Source organism: Lissotriton vulgaris, chromosome 5, assembly GCF_964263255.1.
Source record: "Lissotriton vulgaris chromosome 5, aLisVul1.2, whole genome shotgun sequence".
NCBI classification, from domain to species: domain Eukaryota; kingdom Metazoa; phylum Chordata; class Amphibia; order Caudata; family Salamandridae; genus Lissotriton; species Lissotriton vulgaris.
The window spans coordinates 1,485,674,779-1,485,697,241 of record NC_141693.1 but is presented as its reverse complement, the minus strand read 5'-3'; the positions used below and the strand labels follow the sequence as shown (position 1 = coordinate 1,485,697,241).

At 43.7% G+C, this 22,463-nt stretch overlaps 1 protein-coding gene across 3 annotated transcripts in view; it reads left to right on the top strand.

The window, feature by feature from the left end:
• MDM4 (MDM4 regulator of p53) overlaps window positions 1–22,463 on the top strand; it is a 417,739-nt gene that overhangs the window by 241,661 nt on the left and 153,615 nt on the right. For all 3 annotated transcript variants that reach the window (XM_086923458.1, XM_086923459.1, XM_086923457.1), the window contains one exon: window positions 9,789–9,952. In XM_086923458.1, the coding sequence (XP_086779584.1) occupies window positions 9,789–9,952 (164 nt within the window). The remainder of the gene's footprint in view (window positions 1–9,788; window positions 9,953–22,463) is intronic.

The window sequence follows — 22,463 nt, the reverse complement described above, 5'->3', positions numbered from 1 at the left end:
ATCAGGAAGAGGAGGAGGACTTGCCATAATTTTTAAGAATCAGTACCACACCACGCTCGACCCCATCTCATCCACTAATTGTGAAGCTGCCGCCTTTGCAATTAATCTTAATAGTAAACAAACTTTTAAAGGCATTTTGCTTTATCGACCCCCCGGACCTCGCAGTTCCTTTCTTTGCTCCCTATCTGAGCTAAATCAGTATATTATAGGCTCTGCTGATTACACAATATTGGGAGATTTCAACTTCCCTCTGGAAGAACATGGAAACCACGACACCTCCCAACTTATTGCTGACCTCCTCACGCTAGGACTTCAGCAACTGGTAAAGGGAATTACTCACCTGGCGGGACACACACTAGATGGTGTCTTTACCAATAACTCTCTCATCAAGATATCAGATATTTTACCCCTTACCTGGACCGACCATAGGGCCATTATACTCTCTATTGACACTCCCCCAGTTAACCTTCCTGCTTCCAGACCACCGAGTAGGGCAGCAATCCGTGCCTGGAAGAATGCTGATATCCCTCAGATGGCAAACTTTCTGTCATTATCCTCCCCTACCTTAGGATCTAATCCCGTCCTCTCAGCTTCGGCTTTCCATGACTGGATTAAGAACGCCGCTGATCAGGTTGCCCCAGAAAAATCCATCCAACCTAATAGAAGGTCGCCCTCAGCAGCATGGTATACAGAAGAGCTTAGACTCCACCGACAACACTGTCGGAATTTAGAAAGACGTTGGAGGAAATCTTATTGCCCCTTAGCTAAGCAATCTTACAAAGATGCTTTAACTATATATAAAAGGGCCATCATCACCCGGAAAACGACCTATTTCTCGACCCAAATTGACAATGCTAGGAATTCGGCCAGAGAACTCTTTCTAGTGGTCAATTCCTTATCCACACCTCAGTCGGGTCCTGGAGCAGAACCCTCCCAACTGTTCTGTAATGCACTGTCTAATTTCTTCACCACCAAAGTGGCAGACATCTATGCATCCTTTGGTGGAGATGTAGGGACCAGTTCCACGGTCAGAAGAAAGGAAACTCCCCATATTAACCATGACCCTCTCTCTTACTTCGCTGACACTTCAGAAGATCAAATCAACAGACTTATCTCTATCACGAAGTCAGGATCCCCTTTGGACCCTTGTCCCCCCCCAGTGATGGCCAATCTAAGTGAGGTGATTTCTCACCCACTTATGGAAATCTGCAACACTGCCTTTCATACCGGCTGTTACCCAGCCCCGTGGAAGAAGGCAGTGATTAAGCCTCTATTGAAGAAGCCCTTCCTGGATCCCTCTGCTTTGGTCAGTTATAGACCTATTGCCTGTCTCCCTTTCCCGGCCAAAATTTGCGAAACTCTGATGAACAAACAGCTCTCAGAGTACGTCGACACTCACCAACTCTTAGACGAAACGCAATTTGGCTTCAGGAAGGGACATGGGACGGAGACTGCTCTAATAAAAGCCTCTGACGAAATCCGAACCATCATGGATCAGGGAGGAGTGGCCATCCTAATTCTTCTGGATCTGTCCGCAGCATTTGACACGGTCGACCATGTTATCTTGGTCGACCGTGTCACAGCTCTGGGGATAGATGGTTTGGCCAGAGACCTTATCTCATCCTTCCTGGCCGACCGTACCCAGACAGTCAAGTTGGGTAACTTCTATTCTCCCGTCTCTGCACTACCATGTGGAGTACCCCAAGGCTCCTCTCTAAGTCCCACGCTATTTAACATCTATGTAGCGGACTTAGCGAGGGTAATAAAGGCCTATGGGGTACGATTAACCTCCTATGCAGACGATACCCAACTGGTGCTGGCGATCCACAAGAACGGCACAGCAGTGGCAGCTAATTTCCAGGAGGCCATGCTCGCTGTTAGTACATGGATGTCCTCCAACTGCCTAAGGCTTAACTCGGACAAAACCGAGGTTATGACCTTTGGCAACCTCGCTCCAGAATGGTCCCCCATCTGGTGGCCTAACCAACTGGGCTCTCCACCCGTCCCTGTGGTAAAAGCGAGAAATTTGGGAGTCATCTTTGACAGCAAATTAACATTCAACCTTCATGTCAACAAGGTTGTCTCCTCTGCTTTCTTTATCTTAAAGAAAATAAAGAAACTGCTGCCTTATCTCCCCACCTCTGCTGGGAAGACCTTAGTTACCACTCTGGTATTTTCCAAAATCGATTATGGAAATGCCCTCTTCCTTAACACCCAGAAACAGGTGTTGTTGAAGCTACAGTCAGTACAGAACGCGGCTGCCAGAATTCTTCTAAACATCCCTCGCCGCCAACCTACCACCCTTGCTATCCGCCAGCTCCATTGGCTTAGAGTAGAGAGCCGCATTAAGTTCAAGGCCCTCTGCATTGCCTATAAGGCAGTGCATGGCATAGGACCTAAATTCTTGACTGAGGCACTTCAGGTCTACACCCCCAAAAGACTGTTGAGATCCGCCAACACTTGCCTTCTACCTGTACCTCGTACCAGAACGGCTACCTGGGGAGACCGTCGCTTTTTAGTGGCTGTACCAAAACTTTGGAACCTTCTTCCACTAAATATCAAAAATGCACCCAACTTGATGAGCTTCCGCAGGCTCGTAAAGACATGGTTGTTTGACCAGTGAATCCTATTACTGTAGTCCTGCTAGTTCACACATGCGCCGAGACACCTTCGGGTATTTGTCGCGCAATAAAAATATCAAAAATAAAAATAAATAAAATAAATGTATGTGGAGAAAACAAACTGTGTGGGTGTCAAGAAGCTTTTCTCTCTAACATTTATTATTTCCAGTTTAAAGACCTACAAATGTGTTACGTCATTTGTGCAGGCCTCACTAATGTTCTAATTTGTTACCTTTGTCTCAAATTGTAAAGCGCTCTGATATCCTTCGGGATCAAGTTAGCGCTATATAAAACTTTATAAATAAATAAAAGCGAGACCTATTGGCTATGCCAATGCTTGTTACTAATAATAGGGTCATCCCACAGATTCTGCATACCAAGTTTACAAAACCAGCCAGAAACAGATTTAACCCATGGGATATTTCTGACTCCTGGAATTTTTAATAGCTCTATCAGTGAGTCTTTAAAGACGCCAAGTTCAGGTGTGGTCCAGAGTCGGATCCAATATGCTACATTTTTTAAGACCGCCAGGTCGGCAACTCTTTTTATCCTAAAATCAAAGTACATTGAGGTAAGAAGTGAGCTGGAAGGCAATCCAAGTAGTTTCCCAATAAACTTATTTTCGATAATTGTCAGCAAATGGCAGTTGGCAAAACCCTAAATCTCTGCCCCATAGAGCGCTACTCCATGTGCTATTCTGCAATATGTTTCCAGGGCTGGAGAGATTATAGAGGTTGTAAAACCTTAGGATGGCATTAGATTTGTGTTCAATTATTAATGTACATTTATTCAAGTGACTTGTCCACCTTAGGTTGTCCATGATTCCAACGGCCAAGTAATCAAAATGATGTACTCTATCAAGAGCCTCACTTCCAACCTGGATGGTAGGATTTTTCATTTTTGTCTTCTCAAACACCATATACTTGGTTTTACTTGTATTTAATTCTAGGCCTCTGGATTTACAAAAGTTTAAAAATGTATCAATTAAAATTAGGAGACCCATAGGGGTTTTGAATATAAGAAGAGAATCGTCTGAAAAGAGCATAATTGGTATTTTCTTATTGTTCAGAGCCGGGGAATCGTTTCTACAGTGCTCTAGAACTTCCACAATATTGTTAATGTACAAAGAAAATAAAGTAGGTGCTGTGACACAGCCCTGGCGAGCCCCTCTCTCAATGGGGATATGATCCATTGGGGCCCCAGCAAACTTGAGCAAAATTGTTTACATGCAATTTATTAATTAAATGTAATACGTTGCCCTGGACCCCCATGTTTATCAGGGCTTGCCATATTGTTGAGCGTGGTATAAGATCAAACGCTGCTCTGGGGTCAATAAAAGCCACATAACGTTTTTGGTTCTGTAATGAAACATATTTCCAGCTCTAAAACCAACCTGAAAGGGAGACAGAATTTAATTGATTTTTGCTCATCAATAAGGCTAATTGGCCTATTGTTTAATGGATCACGTGCGTCACCTTTTTTATATATTGCTATCATTTCGGCCCCAGCCAGGAATCTGGTACCATACCACCATCTGCTATGGCATGACAATACATTTAAGTAGATGGACCAGATCAAGGGTTCAGATTTGTACAAATCTGGAATTTTGTCCAGGCCGGGGTCTCTAGCAGATTTCAGTGAATCAATCGCTCTAGTTGTAGCTTCTAAACTAAAGACAACAGGGTCAAAAGCTTGAGGAACATTTGAAGTATCATTGTATTCAAAATCCTGTGAGTCTCCTGGAGCATATAGAACAGTAAAGTGCGTCAGCCATTTATCCGGGAGAATATTGTAATGATGTAAATTGGACTTGTCCGGCTTTGTTTGGGCCACAAGACGCCAAAACAGTCTAGTAACAATAGTTTTACTGGCGTCCAGCAAATCTTGCCATAAATTATTGTCCTAATTCTTTTTTGCCTTGGTCAAAGTTGTCTTTAAGGTATTTCTTGCCCCTTTAATACTAGCACGATCACCCTCAATTATTGCCTTCCTCAGAGATAGCTTCGCTACTTTACACGCTTGATCAAACCATTTTTCAACCTTAGCGGGATTAGAAACCTAGTTAGAGATATCTTTATAAAAGAAACTTTGTAAATCTGCATTGTATCATTATTTAAAAAGACTGAGGGTTCCAAAGAAATATTTAAATCATGTGCTACTGCGACCTTTGTATTTGGACTCAAGGTATCCATAGCTTCTTCTAAAAGGATAATGTAAGTGACTTGTCAGACCCCATTGTATTTCTGACATAAATATTATAAAATAGTTAAACAAAATCGAGACAAGAAATTCATAGTAATCCCCATTAGATCCAGACTAATAATAACCATCAATGTGGATCTACTAGTGCGTCCACTCTTTATTAAAATAATAAGACCGCCTACAGCTCTCTGCCGGTTTAGCATCCTCGCTATAGGAAGTAAACCCATCAACAAATACTTTCTCTGTCGCCCAAGTCTATTGTTATAGACAAATGTCATGTTTTGCTATATATGTAAACCAGCCAGCGTCAACCAATTTAGACCCCCAACCCAGCAATATCCATGATAGTAATCGAACAGTGGGTAGGGGGTTACTCTGCCCACTTAGCCCATTTCCTGGTGGGACATCTAGTGGCTCATCTTGACCTAAATTTACAAAGGGATTTATTCCAATTAGGGCAACATATTCACATCTGATAACTATCTGATATCTAATTTACACACAGGTTATAGTATCAGCAATTATGCTCACGATTCCCTATCTGGGTAGGTGTGTCTACAGAAGTTAGAGAGCCCCGGGAACACCCCCTAGCCCTGTCCCGTGGCTCTGTAACTTCATCCCCAGCACAATACACAGAGGATTTGCTGAAGTTAACAACTGACAAGGCAAAATCATCAATACTCTAATACATGAGCGGTTCCCTACACTTTAGGATTCATAGATATTTAGCTGTCTATACATTATGATTGCGCATTATAGTTTGTTTTAGTAAAACACATTAGTCAGTCAATTTCTTCCTGATTCGTTGGGCCAGCAGCAATATTTCTTAGGATTTCGACAGGTGGTAGCGATGCCTTCATTCTTATTCCCGAAAAATCAACACTGGGTGTGGGCTTCCCACAGTAAGGTCAAGCCTCATCAATACCAATAAACAACCAGAAAGCCAGTACTGCAACCTCTATTTCAAAACAAATTACCTGCGCGCAAAGAATTAAACTAAGTGCGGGGCGGAGACACAGTTCTCAGATTGGATCTTTTTATTTTTGAAAGTTTTTTGAAAAGAATTAGTTGGTTCAAAGATTACCAAAAAATTCTATTGAAATTCGAACACAAGCATTACAAAAAACACAATTCATAAAAATGACATTTTCTTAAAACATACATTGATACAACAGCAATAGATGACATAATTAAGAAAAACACCCTAGCATACCAAGTTGATCAACATTAACACTCATCAAGCACTCTCTCATACACAACAAACAATCACAACGATATGAACAATTTTAATGTCAAAAACTGATCATTTAAGTACCAATAAGAAGGAGAAAATATATAATACAGAAACACCATAGACCGGAGTTTTGAAAAAACAACTCAGCCTATTTTTGTGATTTTAACCATTATGGGGAGGTAGACCATTCTACCTCACCATAAGACTTCCAAATTTGAACCATTTTTATTAAAATCACAAAAAATAAAAAGATCCAATCTGAGAACTGTGTCTCCGCCCCGTACTTAGTTTAATTCTTTGCGCGCAGGTAATTTGCTTTAAGATAGAGGTTGCAGTACTGGCTTTCTGGTTGTTTATTGATTTTCATTCTTATTCCCAGCAGTTTGATCCCGTTTAAATGCCAAGTGCGCAATTCAAAATTAACAAGATTTTCTACCAAATAATGGGACTTAAAGGCAACTTGAATGTAATCAGGAGTCCTTGTACTGGATGAATAACTTTTAGCATACACCATGTCTGATCTGACCACCGAGAGACATTTTCGTTCAACCCTCAGTCAGTGAGTCGCCTTGTTGATCAGGACTTCTGTGTCCTTATTAGAGCCTGGTTTCAGCTTCAGGACCTGGGTCATATAAATTGAATTAAAAAGAGTAGGTAAATGATCTTGCGACACCATGGGACAGACTTTATCACAGTATCTCTTTGATAAATTAGAAGTGGGCAACACAAAATTGACAGTAGACTCTGGACAGCTGCCATTATAACGATCTCCCACCTTCCTTGAATAAGTGACGGGTGTTGGTTTACTGCTAAAGCAGTCTCAATAGCTCTGGGCTTGTCTGCTACAAATTGCGAACTATTCAGCATCTTTCCAGGAACAGCCATTTTCCCAGGTTGTGTTCTGTTGTAATTCGTGGGAAATAGCTGTTGTATTGCCTTACTATATATTGGAGGAAGGAGGTTTGTAAATCGTGCTTAACTGAACTATTGTCAAAGACTCATTAGCCTCCCCGTGACAGATTTTGTCGTGGTCACAATAGCAAGTTCTATTTGATAATTTAGTAACCTGGTCCGACAGTAGTAAAATTAAAATATTTAGGTTGTCCAATTTCATGTCCAACATTTCAAAACAGCAATTCATGTCATGATTAGTAACAGAAACAGTACTGTCAGGTAATACAACTTGATTTATTTCCGTAGGGGCAACCTGTGGATAGCAATTTCACCGACCAACTGTAAGGGTTCAAAACGGTTGTGACAAAGCACATTTGCAACTATATTTATCTTACCTAGTGCTGCTTGGCATGGCACATAGGCTGTGTGCCATGTTGACTGTAATTTTTCTCTGCACCAAGGCATGCAGGCTGCAGGGGCCTTTTGCATGGTTTGAGAGGTCCTTAGGGGACCCTCTAAAGTCCCAATGCCCTAGGTAACATGGTACCATTTACAAGAGATTTTCAGGGGGTGTGAAGTGCCAATCATGGTGCAGTTTTGGGGAAGGAACACTGGTACTGGGAACATGGACAGCAGGGACCCAGTACTCTGCAGTCAAAGTTGCATCAACAATCAGGCAAAAAGTGGGTGGGTAGGTTACTGCAACAGAAACCCACTTTCCCACAGTGCCTTTTTTTCAACTTGGGATTTGATTTATTACAGTACGGCCTAGAAAGGCTAACAACAATCTGATTTTACTAAGCCTGTCAGTAATGTTCAAAACGGCAAGATTTTGATGAACTGAGTTTGCTACTTTTACAATGTATAGCCCTCTCCCTGAAGCTTGTGACTCAATATACATTCGTAAACCTCTACTGTACATACAATCAAGAACACCTTTGCTAGAGAGGATCGTGCACCTTATGGGTGCATTTTCTGGGTGTTTCCAAAAGTAAGGGTATGCAGTAAAAATAATGGTGATCAGCAAGGTGCTTTCCTTTTTCTTTGATGGCACAAGCCAAACAAACCTTTTGTCATGCAGGAACTGATTTCTTGGAAAAAGTTATTCCATCCAGTCTGTCCAGATTTTTAGAGTTCTTCATGGATTCACTCGGACTTTCAGATAAAGAGGGAATGCCTCATTGTTCATGTGTCCTTTAGAGGGCATCTTCCTTGGGAAAGACACTGCTTGGTAACACACTAAAAAGCTAAGGAATGGAAAATGATGGCTCCATAAAGAAATTTATCATTTGTGACAATGATTTTTCACCTGGGCTGTTATATACTAATTTATTACTTGCATGCCCATCCTCTTCGGTGATTTTTCAGCTTTGGGTGTGTGGTTTACAATAAAGCACATTTTGAAAAGGGTATATCCACTCAGTGCATTACATTTTATGATTATTCTGGTGTGAGCTTAGAATATTTTAAGACAGTCGCTCTTCCAAGCCATGAATAATTCCGATGGGGGGCGGGGGGGGGGGGGATGGGGGTAGTTTACACGTTTTAAGATACTTGGATGCTCTTAACATCCAAGCGGACATTGCGCTTTCTGGGTAGTGTTTTGGTGGGGGAAACCTTGAGGTTTCTGCTGGTCACAGTTTTGAGGCTTAGCCTTCATTTTTCACTTGACTTTCTTCGTGAGGAAGACCCAAATCTTTTCAGTCTGGTCCTGAAAGGCATTCTTTTTCATTTTTGATGTAGCCAATCAGAGTATTGTGTGCAGCAACACAATGCTAACTGAAGAATATTGTCAGTGCTTGTGAGGGGATGCCCTTGTTCGAGAATAATTAATCTGCATTGGTCAGAATAATGCGTCATTCGGTTATGGTGCAATGTCTGATGAAGGTGTACCTCTCCTGATCTTGGATATTTCTTTAGGTGCGTACATTTTTAATTGTGAAAGTGGAGCATTAGATACTGATTGATAAGGGTTGAAGGACTAAAATTGCATGCTGAGATTTATCTGTTTAAACCATTGTGAACTCATTTGTGTGTTTGTATAGCTTTAGTGTGATGTGATCACAGTATCACAAACATGCGATGAGGCAAGATGCATCATTCTGTCCTCTAAAGTTTTTGTAGGTGCTTTTGGTGGTGTAGCGCAGGTTGATGCTGTTGTAGTGTTAATGGAATAAAACAACTATAAAACAGTATTTTTTATTGAAAAGGCAGCGATGTATCAAATTTATTGTAAATAAATAGTCACAAATTATGTCAACATTCCTGGCCTTGTTTTCTAGGTGGAAAGGAGGGCCTGTAGTGTGTATACGTAGTGCTTGAGTGATTTGAAATGTGGTTGTAGTGCACAGGTTGCAATGAACAAGTTCTAGTTAGTTTAATTTAGGGCACCGTATTTTTTCAATTAAACTGATTTCCTTGAGAGCATAGCAATCAGTCCGTTCAAGAGCATGGACTGTCGGTTAGAAGTTGAGAGCAGTGCCATTTGTGTCTGGTGAGCTCTAAACAAAGCTGACTCAACAGTCTGCACATTTATGTACTGTCTGTGGTCATTTTGAGTTGGTTGTTGAAGTGAGAAGTGTCAATCTTGTATTAATGTGTCATTGGGAGATTTCAGAGATATTCAGCAAAGGCTCTAAGAGAACTACGCTCCTGGCCTGAAATTGGTGTTATGTGGTGCTTCTGCTGTTACTGGGGGGGGCTGTGGGCAGGGGAATTTTCACACAGTAACACACTTAGCGGGATGGACATTGAAGTACGAATACTCATTACTGTCTCATGATGCTTCACAGTTAGCTCTGACACTTTTTCCTGACTATTTATTTTGGAATCTACAGACTACCTGTCCGAAGACCCCTCTCAGCCCCTGAGTAAGCAGCCGAAAATGGAGCTAGTGTTTGAGGAGTGGGATGTGGCCGGACTGCCCTGGTGGTTTCTCGGGAACTTAAGAAATAGCTATGATCCACTGAGCAATGGGTCGACTGATATACCCACGAATCAGGTATGTATTCTCTTCTGAAACAAAAATGATAAAACAATGGGGTACATCCATTCTTTTAAGAGTACAAGGGTAAACCCATTTTGTATTACCATAGGAATCACTTTTCCAGACACACCACTGTATCAGGTCGTAGCATTAACCAAAAAACACAAGCACATATATTCATGAAAATATCAAGGCACAAATGGACATTCTAGCTGCATACCTACATATGGTTCCCTGCTGTTTTTTGCACAGTAAGGTGTACCTAACATAGGTGTGCATGCTTTTCTTAAGTTTAATGAAGTTTAGTCTCTTTAATGAGTTGCTATTTATAATTATTTCAAATCATCTGGATGAGAAAGGTAATTTAAGCTTAGAAATCTGTAAAGTTGTGTTCGAGGCATATGGGCTGCAGATTGTACATTATGAATAGATCGTCATCTGGTGTTGGGCTCGGATGATTGCACTTGTTTTTCTCTTGGAGAGTCTTTTGTAGATTGGTGACTCCTCCTTTGGTTGCTAGTGCGCATGGGCATCGGCTCCATCCTTAGATGGTTTTTTCCGCCATCGGGTTCGGTTGAGGATTGAAGCGCTCCAGATCGACTTCGGAAAGAAGTGACTTTTCGGCGCGTATTCCCTTTCCAATTCGACGGTATTGTTATCGAACGTGATTTCATTTCCATTCCGATGCGTTTCGACTCCAACATCAAAGAAAAACTTTGATCTATGTCGACGAACAGAGGCCTTCTCGACGTGGTCAAGCCCGGAGTCCATGGAAAGGTCTCCATTTAAGAAATGTCCAACGTGTGGTGCTAAGTTCCCACACAAGGACCTACACGAGGTGTGCAACCTCTGCCTATCGCCTGAACACGAATCCAGGGACTGCGAAGCCTGCGCAGCATTCTCCTCCAAGTCGACGATTAGAAACCGTCGAGCTCGAAGACACGAGGTTTCCAGAATGCAGTCGGAGGCGATCCCGGAGCTGTTTGAAGACCCGCACCTCGATGAAGAAGAGGATCTTGAAGAACAGTCGGGGTCGGAAGGGGACGAGTCGGATGTCTAAGAACTCGACGTGCAACAAACCGTGAGTGACGACGTCCCCTCACCAAAAAACCGACCCCGTGCGGTAACGACCCCGCCTTCGAGCCCGGTCAAACCGCAGAAGAAAGTTTCCGACGCCCCGCCTTCGGGCCCGGCAACGAAACCGAAACTATTGGTTTTCCACCATGTCGGATCCGAGAAACGGTAGACATCGACTTCGACACCGAAGCTTCATGCAAGGGAAAGCTCGGCATCGAAACATTCCATGTTGAAACCGAAACATGCTTCGACGTCGAAGACTCACTCGACACCGAAAAAATCGGACTCGAGCAAATCTTCGGTGCCGAAAACACCGAACATTGACGATCGTAAGCAAAGGCACCTTTCGGAACCAAAAGCTTCGGTACCGACACAGGAGCACCAAACAGATCCGAAACAAAAGATTTTGTTTATCGATCCACAAACTGGCAAAGTAGTGACGAAGAAGAGGAAGAATGAACAGCTAGAGGACAAAGCTATTCCTTCTAAGAAGAGAACAATGGGGACAAATACAACTCCTCCTACTTCTCCTCAACCTAGAGTCACACCCTCTTCTCCTATTCCTCACACTATGCCAACTATTCCTCCACCTTCTACACCAAGACCATCTACACCTCAGACAGATGTATACAGTGATACAGGGGAGGGAGAACTTCATGGGGACGATGACAATATCCCAGATGAGGAAGACCCATGGGAGCATTATGACGCAGGGTCAGATGATGACAACGACTCACAGTTATATCCCTCAAAGCCTTCATCACCTGATAACACAGGTTTTGTACAGCTCATTAATAGGGCAGCAAAATATCATAAAGTAGATCTACATACAGAACCTCAAGTAGAGGATTTCCTATTAGAGACACTACCTACTGCACAAAGAACATCAGGTACTCTACCTATGCTGAAGGGTCTTCTCAGTCACACAGCAGACATATTCAAAGACCCAGTGAGGGCTAGTGTGTTAAACCCAAGAATTGATAAAAAATATAAGGCAGCTCCAAAGGACCCAATATTTATCAAGGGGCAGGTACCTCTGGACTCGCTTGTAGTTTCAAACGCTCGCAAAAGAGCGAACTCATTATCCACAGGAGAAGCCCCTCCACCTGATAAAGAGTCAAAATTAATAGATGCATCAGGCAAAAGAGTAGCATCACAAGCGCTACTTGCACGCTATGACAGGGCACATTATGATGAGTTAGAAAAACTCATCACACATCTCCCTAAAGAATATCAGAAGAGAGCAGATCAGCTTATACAGGAAAGAAAGATAATAACTAACACTTCCATTAAGTGCGCCCTAGACGCGGCAGACACTGCAGCAAGATCCATCAACACCAGTATCATGATAAGAAGACATGCATGGCTTAGAGTTTCAGGGTTCAAACAAGAAGTACAAACATCTTTATTGAACCAACCCTTTGATCAGAAGACACTTTTCGGCTCAGGTACAGATGAGACTTTAGAAAAGATTAAAAAAGACACAGAAACGGCTAAGTCAATGGGAGCATTACAACAGCCAACACAAAGGGGTTCCTTTCGTAGATCCACCTATAGAGGGGGCTCAAAAAGTACAGGAACAAGTCAGCAATCCACCTCTTTTACACCAACGTCACCCAGAGGTAATTCAAGAGGCAGTTACAGAGGTAACAACAACAAGGGTAGAGGTCGCGGCAATAATAACAGCAACTCTCCAACCCCAAAACAGTGACTTAATACAACTTCCCCCAGACCACATAATACCGGTCGGGGGACGTCTAGCACAGTTCCTACCTGTCTGGGAAAACATCACATCAGACAAGTGGGTGAGACAAATTATCCAACATGGTTATTGCCTAGAACTCTCAGCTACCCCACCAAACATCCCCCCCAGACAGCGTCCAATGAGTCAAGACCATCTGACATTGTTAAAAGAAGTACTATCACTGCTACAAAAGCATGCCATAGAGAAGGTTCCAAAACATCAACAAGGGACAGGAGTATACTCTCTATACTTCCTAATCCCCAAAAAGGACGGGTCTCTAAGGCCAATCTTGGACCTCAGACCTCTCAATGCATACATAAATTCGGAACATTTCCACATGGTCACGCTCCAACAAGTGCTTCCTTTACTGAAGAATGAGGACTTTCTTTCTACACTGGATCTAAAAGACGCTTACTTTCACATCCCAATTCACAAAGCCCACAGGAAATACCTAAGGTTTGTAGTGGAAGGACAACATTATCAGTTCAAAGTCCTTCCGTTTGGGGTCACAACGGCACCAAGAGTGTTCACAAAATGCCTAGCAGTGGTGGCAGCACACCTAAGAAGACAACAAATACATTTCTTCCCTTACTTGGATGATTGGTTTATAAAGGCAAAGTCACAAGAAGAATGCTTTCACAACACACAGAAGACCATTCAGTTGCTGCACCACCTAGGGTTTACGGTGAACTACAAAAAATCCCACCTGCAACCAAACAAAATTCAACAATACATGGGGGCTACTATAGACACAGAAAGAGCCAAAGTATACCCCAACCCAATCAGGAAATAGACAATGGTCACATTGATACAAAGATTTCAACCACAACACTCACTACCAGCACGAGTGTTTATGCAGCTGTTAGGCATGATGTCCTCCTGCATACTACTAATACCACATGCCAGACTACAAATGCGTCCACTACAGGAGTGTCTAGCGACACAGTGGAATCAGGCTCAAGGTCAGATTACGGATCTGGTGTTGGTAGACGCCCGTACGCATCGCTCTCTGAAGTGGTGGAACACAACAAACATTTCCAAGGGACGGTCGTTCCTAGAACCGATTCCACAAGTGATTCTGACAGCGGACGCATCGCTCTCCGGATGGGGAGCGCACATGGACAAATACACAGTGCAGGGGAAATGGAGTGTGCAGCAAAAGAAACTGCACATCAACTACTTAGAACTACTAGCAGTATTTGTAGCACTAAAAGCTTTCCAAATGCAAATAACCAACAAGGCAGTCCTGATCAGAACAGACAAGATGACTGCAATGTATTATATTCAAAAACAGGGGGGACACACTCTCTCCATCTATCCAGACTAGCACAGGACATTTGGAGATGGGCCATTCCTCAAAAGATCTGTCTGTTCGCAGAACACCTACCAGGAGTTCAAAATCAGATAGCAGACATCCTAAGCAGAGAGTCAGAACAAGTACACAAATGGAAGCTGCACGACCAGATACTGCAGCCATTCTTCCAAAGATGGGGGCAACCAGAGATAGATCTGTTTGCCAATCATCAGAACGCAAAATGCCAAAACTTTGCATCCAGGTACCCATACCTCCGGTCCCAGGGCAATGCACTATGGATAAATTGGTCCAACAAATTTACTTACGCTTTTTCCCCTCTCCCACTAATTCCATTAGTGGTTCGGAAACTGCAACTGCACTCAATGACAATGATACTAGTAGCACCCACGTGGGCAAGACAGCCGTGGTTCACCACGCTACTGCAACTCTCACAGGTGCCACATCAAAAGCTAAGATTATTACCCATGCTCCTTACACAGAACTATGGAGAAATAATGCACCCAGATCCCAAACAATTGAACCTAGCGATCTGGCTCCTGAGGTCATAGAGTTTGGATATTTAGATTTACCTCCAGAATGTATGGAAATCATTAAACAAGCAAGGCGTCCTACCACCAGAGCATGCTATGCAGCAAAATGGAAAAGGTTTGCTGTACACTGTAACAGTAATCACATCGACCCTCTGGACGCATCCACTAAACAGATCATTTGCTATTTACTACACTTGCAGCAATGTAACTTAGCATATACCTCTATCAGAGTTCATCTCGCAGCTATAGCGGCGTACCTACAAAACAGGCAACATCTTTCCCTGTTTAAAGTACCAGCAATTAAAGCTTTCATGGAAGGACTCAAAAGAGTCATTCCACCACGACTTCCACCTTCCCCAGTCTGGAATCTCAACATAGTGCTTACCAGACTAATGGGACCACCCTTTGAACCTATGCATAGGTGTGAAATACAATTCCTCACATGGAAGGTGGCCTTCCTCATAGCTATCACTTCACTCAGAAGAGTAAGTGAGTTGCAAGTGTTTACAATTCAAGAACCATTCATGCAGTTACACCAAAACAAAGTGGTTCTTAGAACAAACCCAAAATTCTTGCCTAAAGTAATTTCAGCATTCCACATCAATCAGTCAGTGGAACTACCGGTCTTCTTTCCGAAACCACAGACGGTAGCGGAAAGGACCCTACATACATTAGATGTCAGAAGGGCAATATTGTATTATATAGAAAGAACACAAACTTTCAGAAAGACAAAACCGCTATTTGTAGCGTTTTCTCCTACACATAAGGGCAATCCCATCTCTAAAGCAGGCATTGCCAGATGGATTGTAAAATGTATACAAATATGCTACTTAAAAGCAAAGAGGACATTAACTGTTCCTCCTAGAGCTCACTCTACACGTAAACTAGGAGCATCTATGGCATTCTTGGGAAACATTCCACTAGACGACATATGCAAAGCAGCTACCTGGGTTACACTGCATACCTTCACAAAGCACTATTGTGTAGATGTGCACACAACACAACAAGCTAGAGTGGGACAAGCTGTATTAAAGACTTTATTTCAGACTGTTGCAACAGAAACGGGTGACCACCGGTAGGGAGAGAACTGCTGTATAGTCTATTAGCGCCGGGAAACCTCCGGGTAGCTGCGCGCTTAATAAATGCAATTATAATAATAATAATAATAATATTCATAATGTACCATCTGCAGCCCATATGCCTCGAACGGAATATGCTACTTACCAGTATGCATCTGTTCTTGGCATAGAGGGCTGCAGAGTGATACATGCCCTCCCAGCCTCCCCGGAAACTTGTGTCTGTTCCAACAATATCTTATTTAGATACACTTACATGGCCATTTCTATCTGTATTGTATCATACTACTCCATCTAACCCTACTATGGCAAAACAATCTAAGGATGGAGCCGATGCCCATGCGCACTAGCAACCAAAGGAGGAGTCACCAATCTACAAAAGACTCTCCAAGAGAAAAACAAGTGCAATCATCCGAGCCCAACACCAGATGGCGATCTATTCATAATGTACCACTCTGCAGCCCTCTATGCCAAGAACAGATGCATACTGGTAAGTAGCATATTCCTTTTAAATGCCTTTGAAGTCTCGAATCTCAATGAGAATGGAACCCCATATTGGTCCTGCATGCAATTAGGAGGAGGTATAGTATATCTTCAAAACATTTTTTATTGTAAAATATCTGGTGTTCACGAAAAATGTATTGCTTTAAATGCTTTAATCCAAGACCTCTTACTAAAATTGTAACAAGAAACCAATGCCGTCCTGCATGAGGGTTTTACCTGACACGTCTTAGTTACATATGTCTTGTAGATATCTGCTTTTGATGTCTTTATTAATGGCTGTTGCTTGCAAGTATGTGATGTGCAACTGCAAATTTTCTATGAATGTCATGGGTCTGTCTACCGTGCTAACGAGAGTGACATCCTGTTCAGCTCAGCTAGTCAAGTGAAAATTCAAGATGTTCATTTGCTGGATAGGCTCAACTTGAACCTAGAACAAGCTGTGCACCCCCTCAAAGGGATGGATATTTCTTCACTGTGTACTGCTATGCTCCATTGGGCTTCCAGAAGATAGGTCTGGCCAGGAACCGTATGCTACCTTATTACAAAGATAACAGTTTTGGAGAAGTTCGTTTATCTATGCTGTGCTTCCACAGCTTTTTTTTGCCCTTTGCTTTTATTCTCCCTTTTTATCTTTCTTTGCATGCCACTTTTTTTACAGTAGCAGATTTGACTGTGTGCTGTTAAATTACAACCACTCTAGCCTAGTAGTCTCTCACATGAAGGTACCATGGAACCCTGTGTTCTGCAGCATTGTATCTTTCATAGATTCACATGCTTGATTTATTCCCCGATGTCACACTACGAACCCTTCGTAGTCTATGTAAAATAGCAGTATTTCACTGCATCAGTTGACATTTAAAACATTGTTAAATATTGATAGACCAAAGTTAACCCATCCACCTCATTATCTGACCCAAAGTCCAGCTAGCCAGGTGGAGGGAATCAGGGTTCCAAGCCTCCTTGTAGACTCAGACTGCCAGATTTTCTATTGCTTGGTATCGGGCTACCATGAATTCTCTGACCTCTGTTCAGCTACTCTCATGCTGAACTTATTACCCAAATTCTTCAGATCCGTGAGCAGCCAGTTTTTCTTCCTTCACTTCTGCGAATGGGGTAGAACTCTTGCGTGGTCTTTTTTCTCCACCACTGAGAATGCGCAATGTCTGCACTTCTAAGTGTTGGAGTTTTCAAAAGTGTGTCTCCCCTCAGAGAAGCATTCCATTTTGAGTGGAACTCAGGACGCCTATATGCCTTTCCGCCGATACCACTTCTGCCCCAAGTTCTCAAGAAGATCTGGACTGACCAGGCCCAAGTCATCCTAGTGGCTCTAGATTGGGCATAGCGCTTATGGTATCAAGATCTCCTGGACTGGGGTATATGTCCTCTGATTATGCTGCCCCTCCGGGAGAACTGGTATCTCAGAATTATGGTGTGGTTTTCTATCCTGGCCTGCACAGACTCCACCTTCATGCATGGAGATTTGGCGGTGTCTGCTGAATGCATTCGATCTTCCTTCTGAATGTCATCTTGGCAGCAAGGCGTCCCTCAAAAAAGACTACATACGCCTGTTGCTGGGACAAAGTTGTGGTTTGGTGCTGTGCACGCCTGATTGAACCCCTCCAGACCCAGTTGTCAGATGTGCAGTTATTTATGGAATTATTCTCTTTCGCCCTGCAATGCCTTGCTTTGGGCCCTGTTAAAGGTTCTCTTTTTGCCTTTTCGTCTTTCCTGCAATTACCTGATCAATTTTTGTTATTTAAATCACCGGTTGTGATGAGGTTTTTTTTAAAGGGCTGCAGCATATGTTACACCCTTCTCCTTTTGTGATGCCTCAATGGGACTGAAATCCTATCTGTACTTGTTTAATGTGTACTCCATTCGACCACCCCTCAGCTGCCTACTACGGCTCTTCGTCGTCAAAAACTGTGTTCCATATTGACATTATCTCAGCACAGCGTGTGAGTGAGTGTCAGGCTCTTGGTGCCCATCAAACGTGCAAAATCTTCTGCCTTGGTAAGCTGGTTGTGCATACTCTGGCATCCTTTCTACCAAACGTTGTGATGCCGCCCCACATTTGTCAAACTATCACTCTGCCAGCGTTCTGTGCTCCGCCCCACTGGTTTTAGTCAATTCACAGCCCACCAATTAGGTGCTACTTTGGTATCTATTCAAATGGTGAGAAATCCGTGGCTAGAAGTCGCTGTCAGTGTTATCGAAGGCAAATAACTTGTTCATCTTTCTTTAGAGACTCTGTCTAGTTGCAAATTCCTTCCGATCCTAACCCGTTCTTTGATTAGATTCTACTCATTAATAAGATCCCAAGTTTAGGAATCTTCATACTGGACTATCAGTTTATTTTTGGGGCTCCACCTCTGGGGGAATGGACAGTCTCAAAAGCAACTGACTTCAGCTTGCGGGAGAGGCGCCAATATAGTCTCTGCATGTCACTTGTGGAGTGGAACATCAGTGCAGAGCCGCACAGCACCACCTTCCGCACACAGGTACTACGGTAAAGTTTCCAGATCTATTCTGACACCTGGGGAATATTCAGTAGGTGAGGAATCTGCTGCTAGATTAAGTCTCTACCAGAAAAAACATTACAGAAGGCAAGTAACGTGTTCTTTCTAACTACATTATTTTCTCTTGTGCAAGGGAAAACATGTCACCTCCTAAAACTACAGGGTTGAAGCATTTTAGGTAATGCAGAAAGCAGATGTCTGTGACAGATCCCCACCAGGTGTGTTTAAGGTGTTTGTGTTCAAGCTATGAGTCATGCAAGTAGTTTGCCTTTATACACCTGAACGCAATTTGGGATCGTATAGCTATGTTTTGCATCTCCACACCCTGCAGGAACTCATGTAAGTCCTGTTCTCTCTCTCTCTGGGCCACTCCCGCAACAGGTCTTTATCATGGTCCATGTCTTCAGATGAGGCACAAAGTCTTAAACAAATACAAGAAGTCCAAGTGAACGTCGTCCCAGTTTCACTACTCTCCTTCAGAGAAGTTTTAAGGGTGTTCTAGTGCCCCTAGGTCCTGCTACGCCCCAGAGGAGCTAATCCCGATACACCTCGAATTTCTGGGGCCATCTGCAATGCTGCAGCAGATTAAGGCTTTCAAGGAAGCCATATTGTGTATCTTTGCCTCCCTGCTGGCTTCCTCTAGCGCACCTTCAGGCCCCATGGTTCTGTGGAGGCCTCCTGTCTGGTTACAACCTGCTGGCATGCCCTCTGTGCCGTATATGCTTCTTGAACCCACTTTAGGTTCAGCTCTGACTCTGGTGCTTATTACACATCTAGCACCATGAGCCACTCCAGGTCCAGCCACATGACGCCGACACCAGTCCTATTTTCCCGTCAGACTGTGAGCCAAATCCATATCTACCTCGACCAAGGTTATGTACTGCAACAGTCTGGATGCAAGCAGTCTCTGTACACTCTGGCTCAGACAAAACTGCACATTTGCCAAGGTGCTCACTCCTGCGCTGCAACAACATTTCAGATTTGATTCTGACCAAAACCATACAGCCTTCAGCAACAATGGGGTGAATTCCCCCACAATACAATGACAATTTTTGTTTGGACCTACAACAGGCCAGTAGAATGAACACTTCCCCTGACATAGGGATGTGCTATCCCTCTGGTACTTCAGCAGAAGACTTCCTTATTTGCAGTGGTCATCAGACTTTAAACTGTTTACAGTTGCTGTCTGAACTGAAAAACAATGTCCTCACAGACTATTATCAGCTTGGACAGACCTCATCCGAGTCCTTGTTGCCATTCAGTGATGCCCTGACTAGACACCCTTCTGGGCACCACCTTCCTGTCCACATGTAAGTAGATGGGTAGCATGCCCCATACCTTCTCTGGGTGATGCTGCCTGGTGATTTAGGCTTCCACTAGCCTGGTCAGTCCAGACATCTTTTCTATGACTGCCCCAGATAGAGAGTTGAGGAGAATGGAGGCATTCAGAAAACACATTTCTCTTCAACTGGCTGTGCCCTTCATTCAGTCAATGCCATGTGTTTGCTAACATGTCCATAATGCGTTGGATTAACTATATAGTAGCCATCTTGCCAGCAGTGTACGTTAACTTGGCGCAGACTATTCAGGATAGCGTCCACACTGCCTATAATGCTTGGACATGGCTAAGCAGTCTGCCCTAGCATGGTGCTGTGGCACCACACATGGATGAGATCCAGACCCTTCTCGGGCGACGTTCAGGTGTCGCTCATGGCTATGCCTTTTGACTGGACTTTACTATTTGGGTAGAAGGCCAACTCCACCCTAGAGAGCTTTAAAAAAAGTAAAGCAACAGAACAAATCAGGATCCGTAACAGTTTCGCCACTTTCGAGGCATTGCCAGGAACTTCACTTGGAGGCAATGCCAATGCTCACCACCCCAACTGCAGGTTCCCTGTCACTTGTAGGTGGATCCGACAGACCGAGTTCAGGCCCACTGGGACAGTGAACCTACCAAACCCCTTCCCCTCCTGCAGCAGCCTCCAAGCTTCTGATTTTGCCCAATGCAGCACAGGACCGCCCTGTGGAAGACAGAATCAGTAGTTTTCTCTGTGGAAAACCATGGTTCTGCATGCCCTGGATTGAGGAGACTGAATGGTCGCGCAACAGCTGCAAGACTTCTATTGCCATCTTCCCGTCTTGCCCACAGACCCACAGGTGCTTCTTCCGGTTCAAGGCGAACTACAGGCATTTTTGGTTTGCTGGGCTTCCTTTTGGCCTCACCAGTACGCTATGGGTCTTCACTGAAGTGATGGAGGTGATCGCAGCATACCCTCGGAGTTTGGGTGTACCAGTCGTTCCCTACCTCGATGTCTTGCTGTTTAAGGTTGGGGTTGTCAGTCATGAACCATCTCCAGTTGACGGCGGACCTCCTGACTTGATTCTTGTTCACTATCGATGAGACTTAATCACTCCTTACTCCTACACAGAGGCTTCCTTTCATCAGAGCCATCCTGGATATGGTGTATTGCCAGGCCTTCCCTTCAGATCAAACAGTCCAGGGTATTTGGCTATGATCCTGATGTTTCAACCTCTGTCCTGGGTTTCAGTAAGGGTGGCTCTATGGTTTCTTGGACTATTGGCCTCCTGTATTCTGCTAGTCAACCATGCTGGTTGGCATATGTGGGTTCTGCAGTGAGAACTAAAGTCTCAGTGGGCCTAGCACTCCAAGGGAACCTGTTAGTTTTTATCCGGGTTTCAGAGTAGATTACAAAAGATCTTCTGCGTTGGCTGCTCAACCACAATTGGATCAACGAACGACCCCTCTCCCAACCCCACTATAAGCTGACTGCAGGGATAGACACATCACTGCTGGATTGAGGGGGGGCATTTGGGAGTGGTGGAGATCTGAGAATGTTGGTCTCTGTCGGAGACCAGTCTGCACATCAACCTGTTGGAGTTGCAGGCCATTTGCTTGGTGTTGAAAGTCTTCCTGGTGTCCATTCAAGGGAGACTGGTTCAGGTACTCACTGATAAAACCCTTGCCATATGGTATTGCAACAAGCAGGACAGGGTCGGCATTCTATGCCCTGTGCAAGGAGGCCATGCTTCTCTAGAACTGGATGAATCATCAGGGCATCCTCTTGAGCTACACCACCTGGCAGGATCATTAAAATCCCGGGCCGGCAAACTCAGCCAGTGAAGCTTAGTGCAGTTAAAAATGTAGGTGGCACAGGGAGTCTTCCAACAATGGAGAGAACACCGGCTCTTTCTTTTCTCCACTACCCAGAATGCATAATGTCGACACTTTGGGTGCTGAAGTTTCCAAGAAAGCCCTTTCTGAGATGCGTTCCGCATGGACTCCTGTAGGCCTTACTGCCTCTGAGTTCTGAAGGTCAAGAACGACTGGTCCCAAGTCATCCTAGTTGCTCAAGATTGGGCCAAGAGAGTGGGGTACTGTAGGGAATATTCCTTTTATACATGGACTCACCGGAATTTGCACCTTTTTACCGGACCCTATATTTTTTTGCTGGCTTAATAATCATGTGCACTTTACCCTTGCTACCAATAGTAAAGTGCCTGTGCTCCCATTTTAAACATGGTCAAATTGATGTGTTTAACTTACCATCTTTATGCTCAATGCAACTCCACATTACACACTCGGCACTCCATTTCTAAAAGACTTGTGGTGCAAGCTTTGCCTAGCAGAGTGAACCAAAACTCTTTTCCCATCACTCACCCTGACAGGGAATCTAAGAGGGTAGAGACTTTTGGTTAGAGGGTATCTCCGTTACAGGTTTGGCTGTTTGTTCCGTGAATGC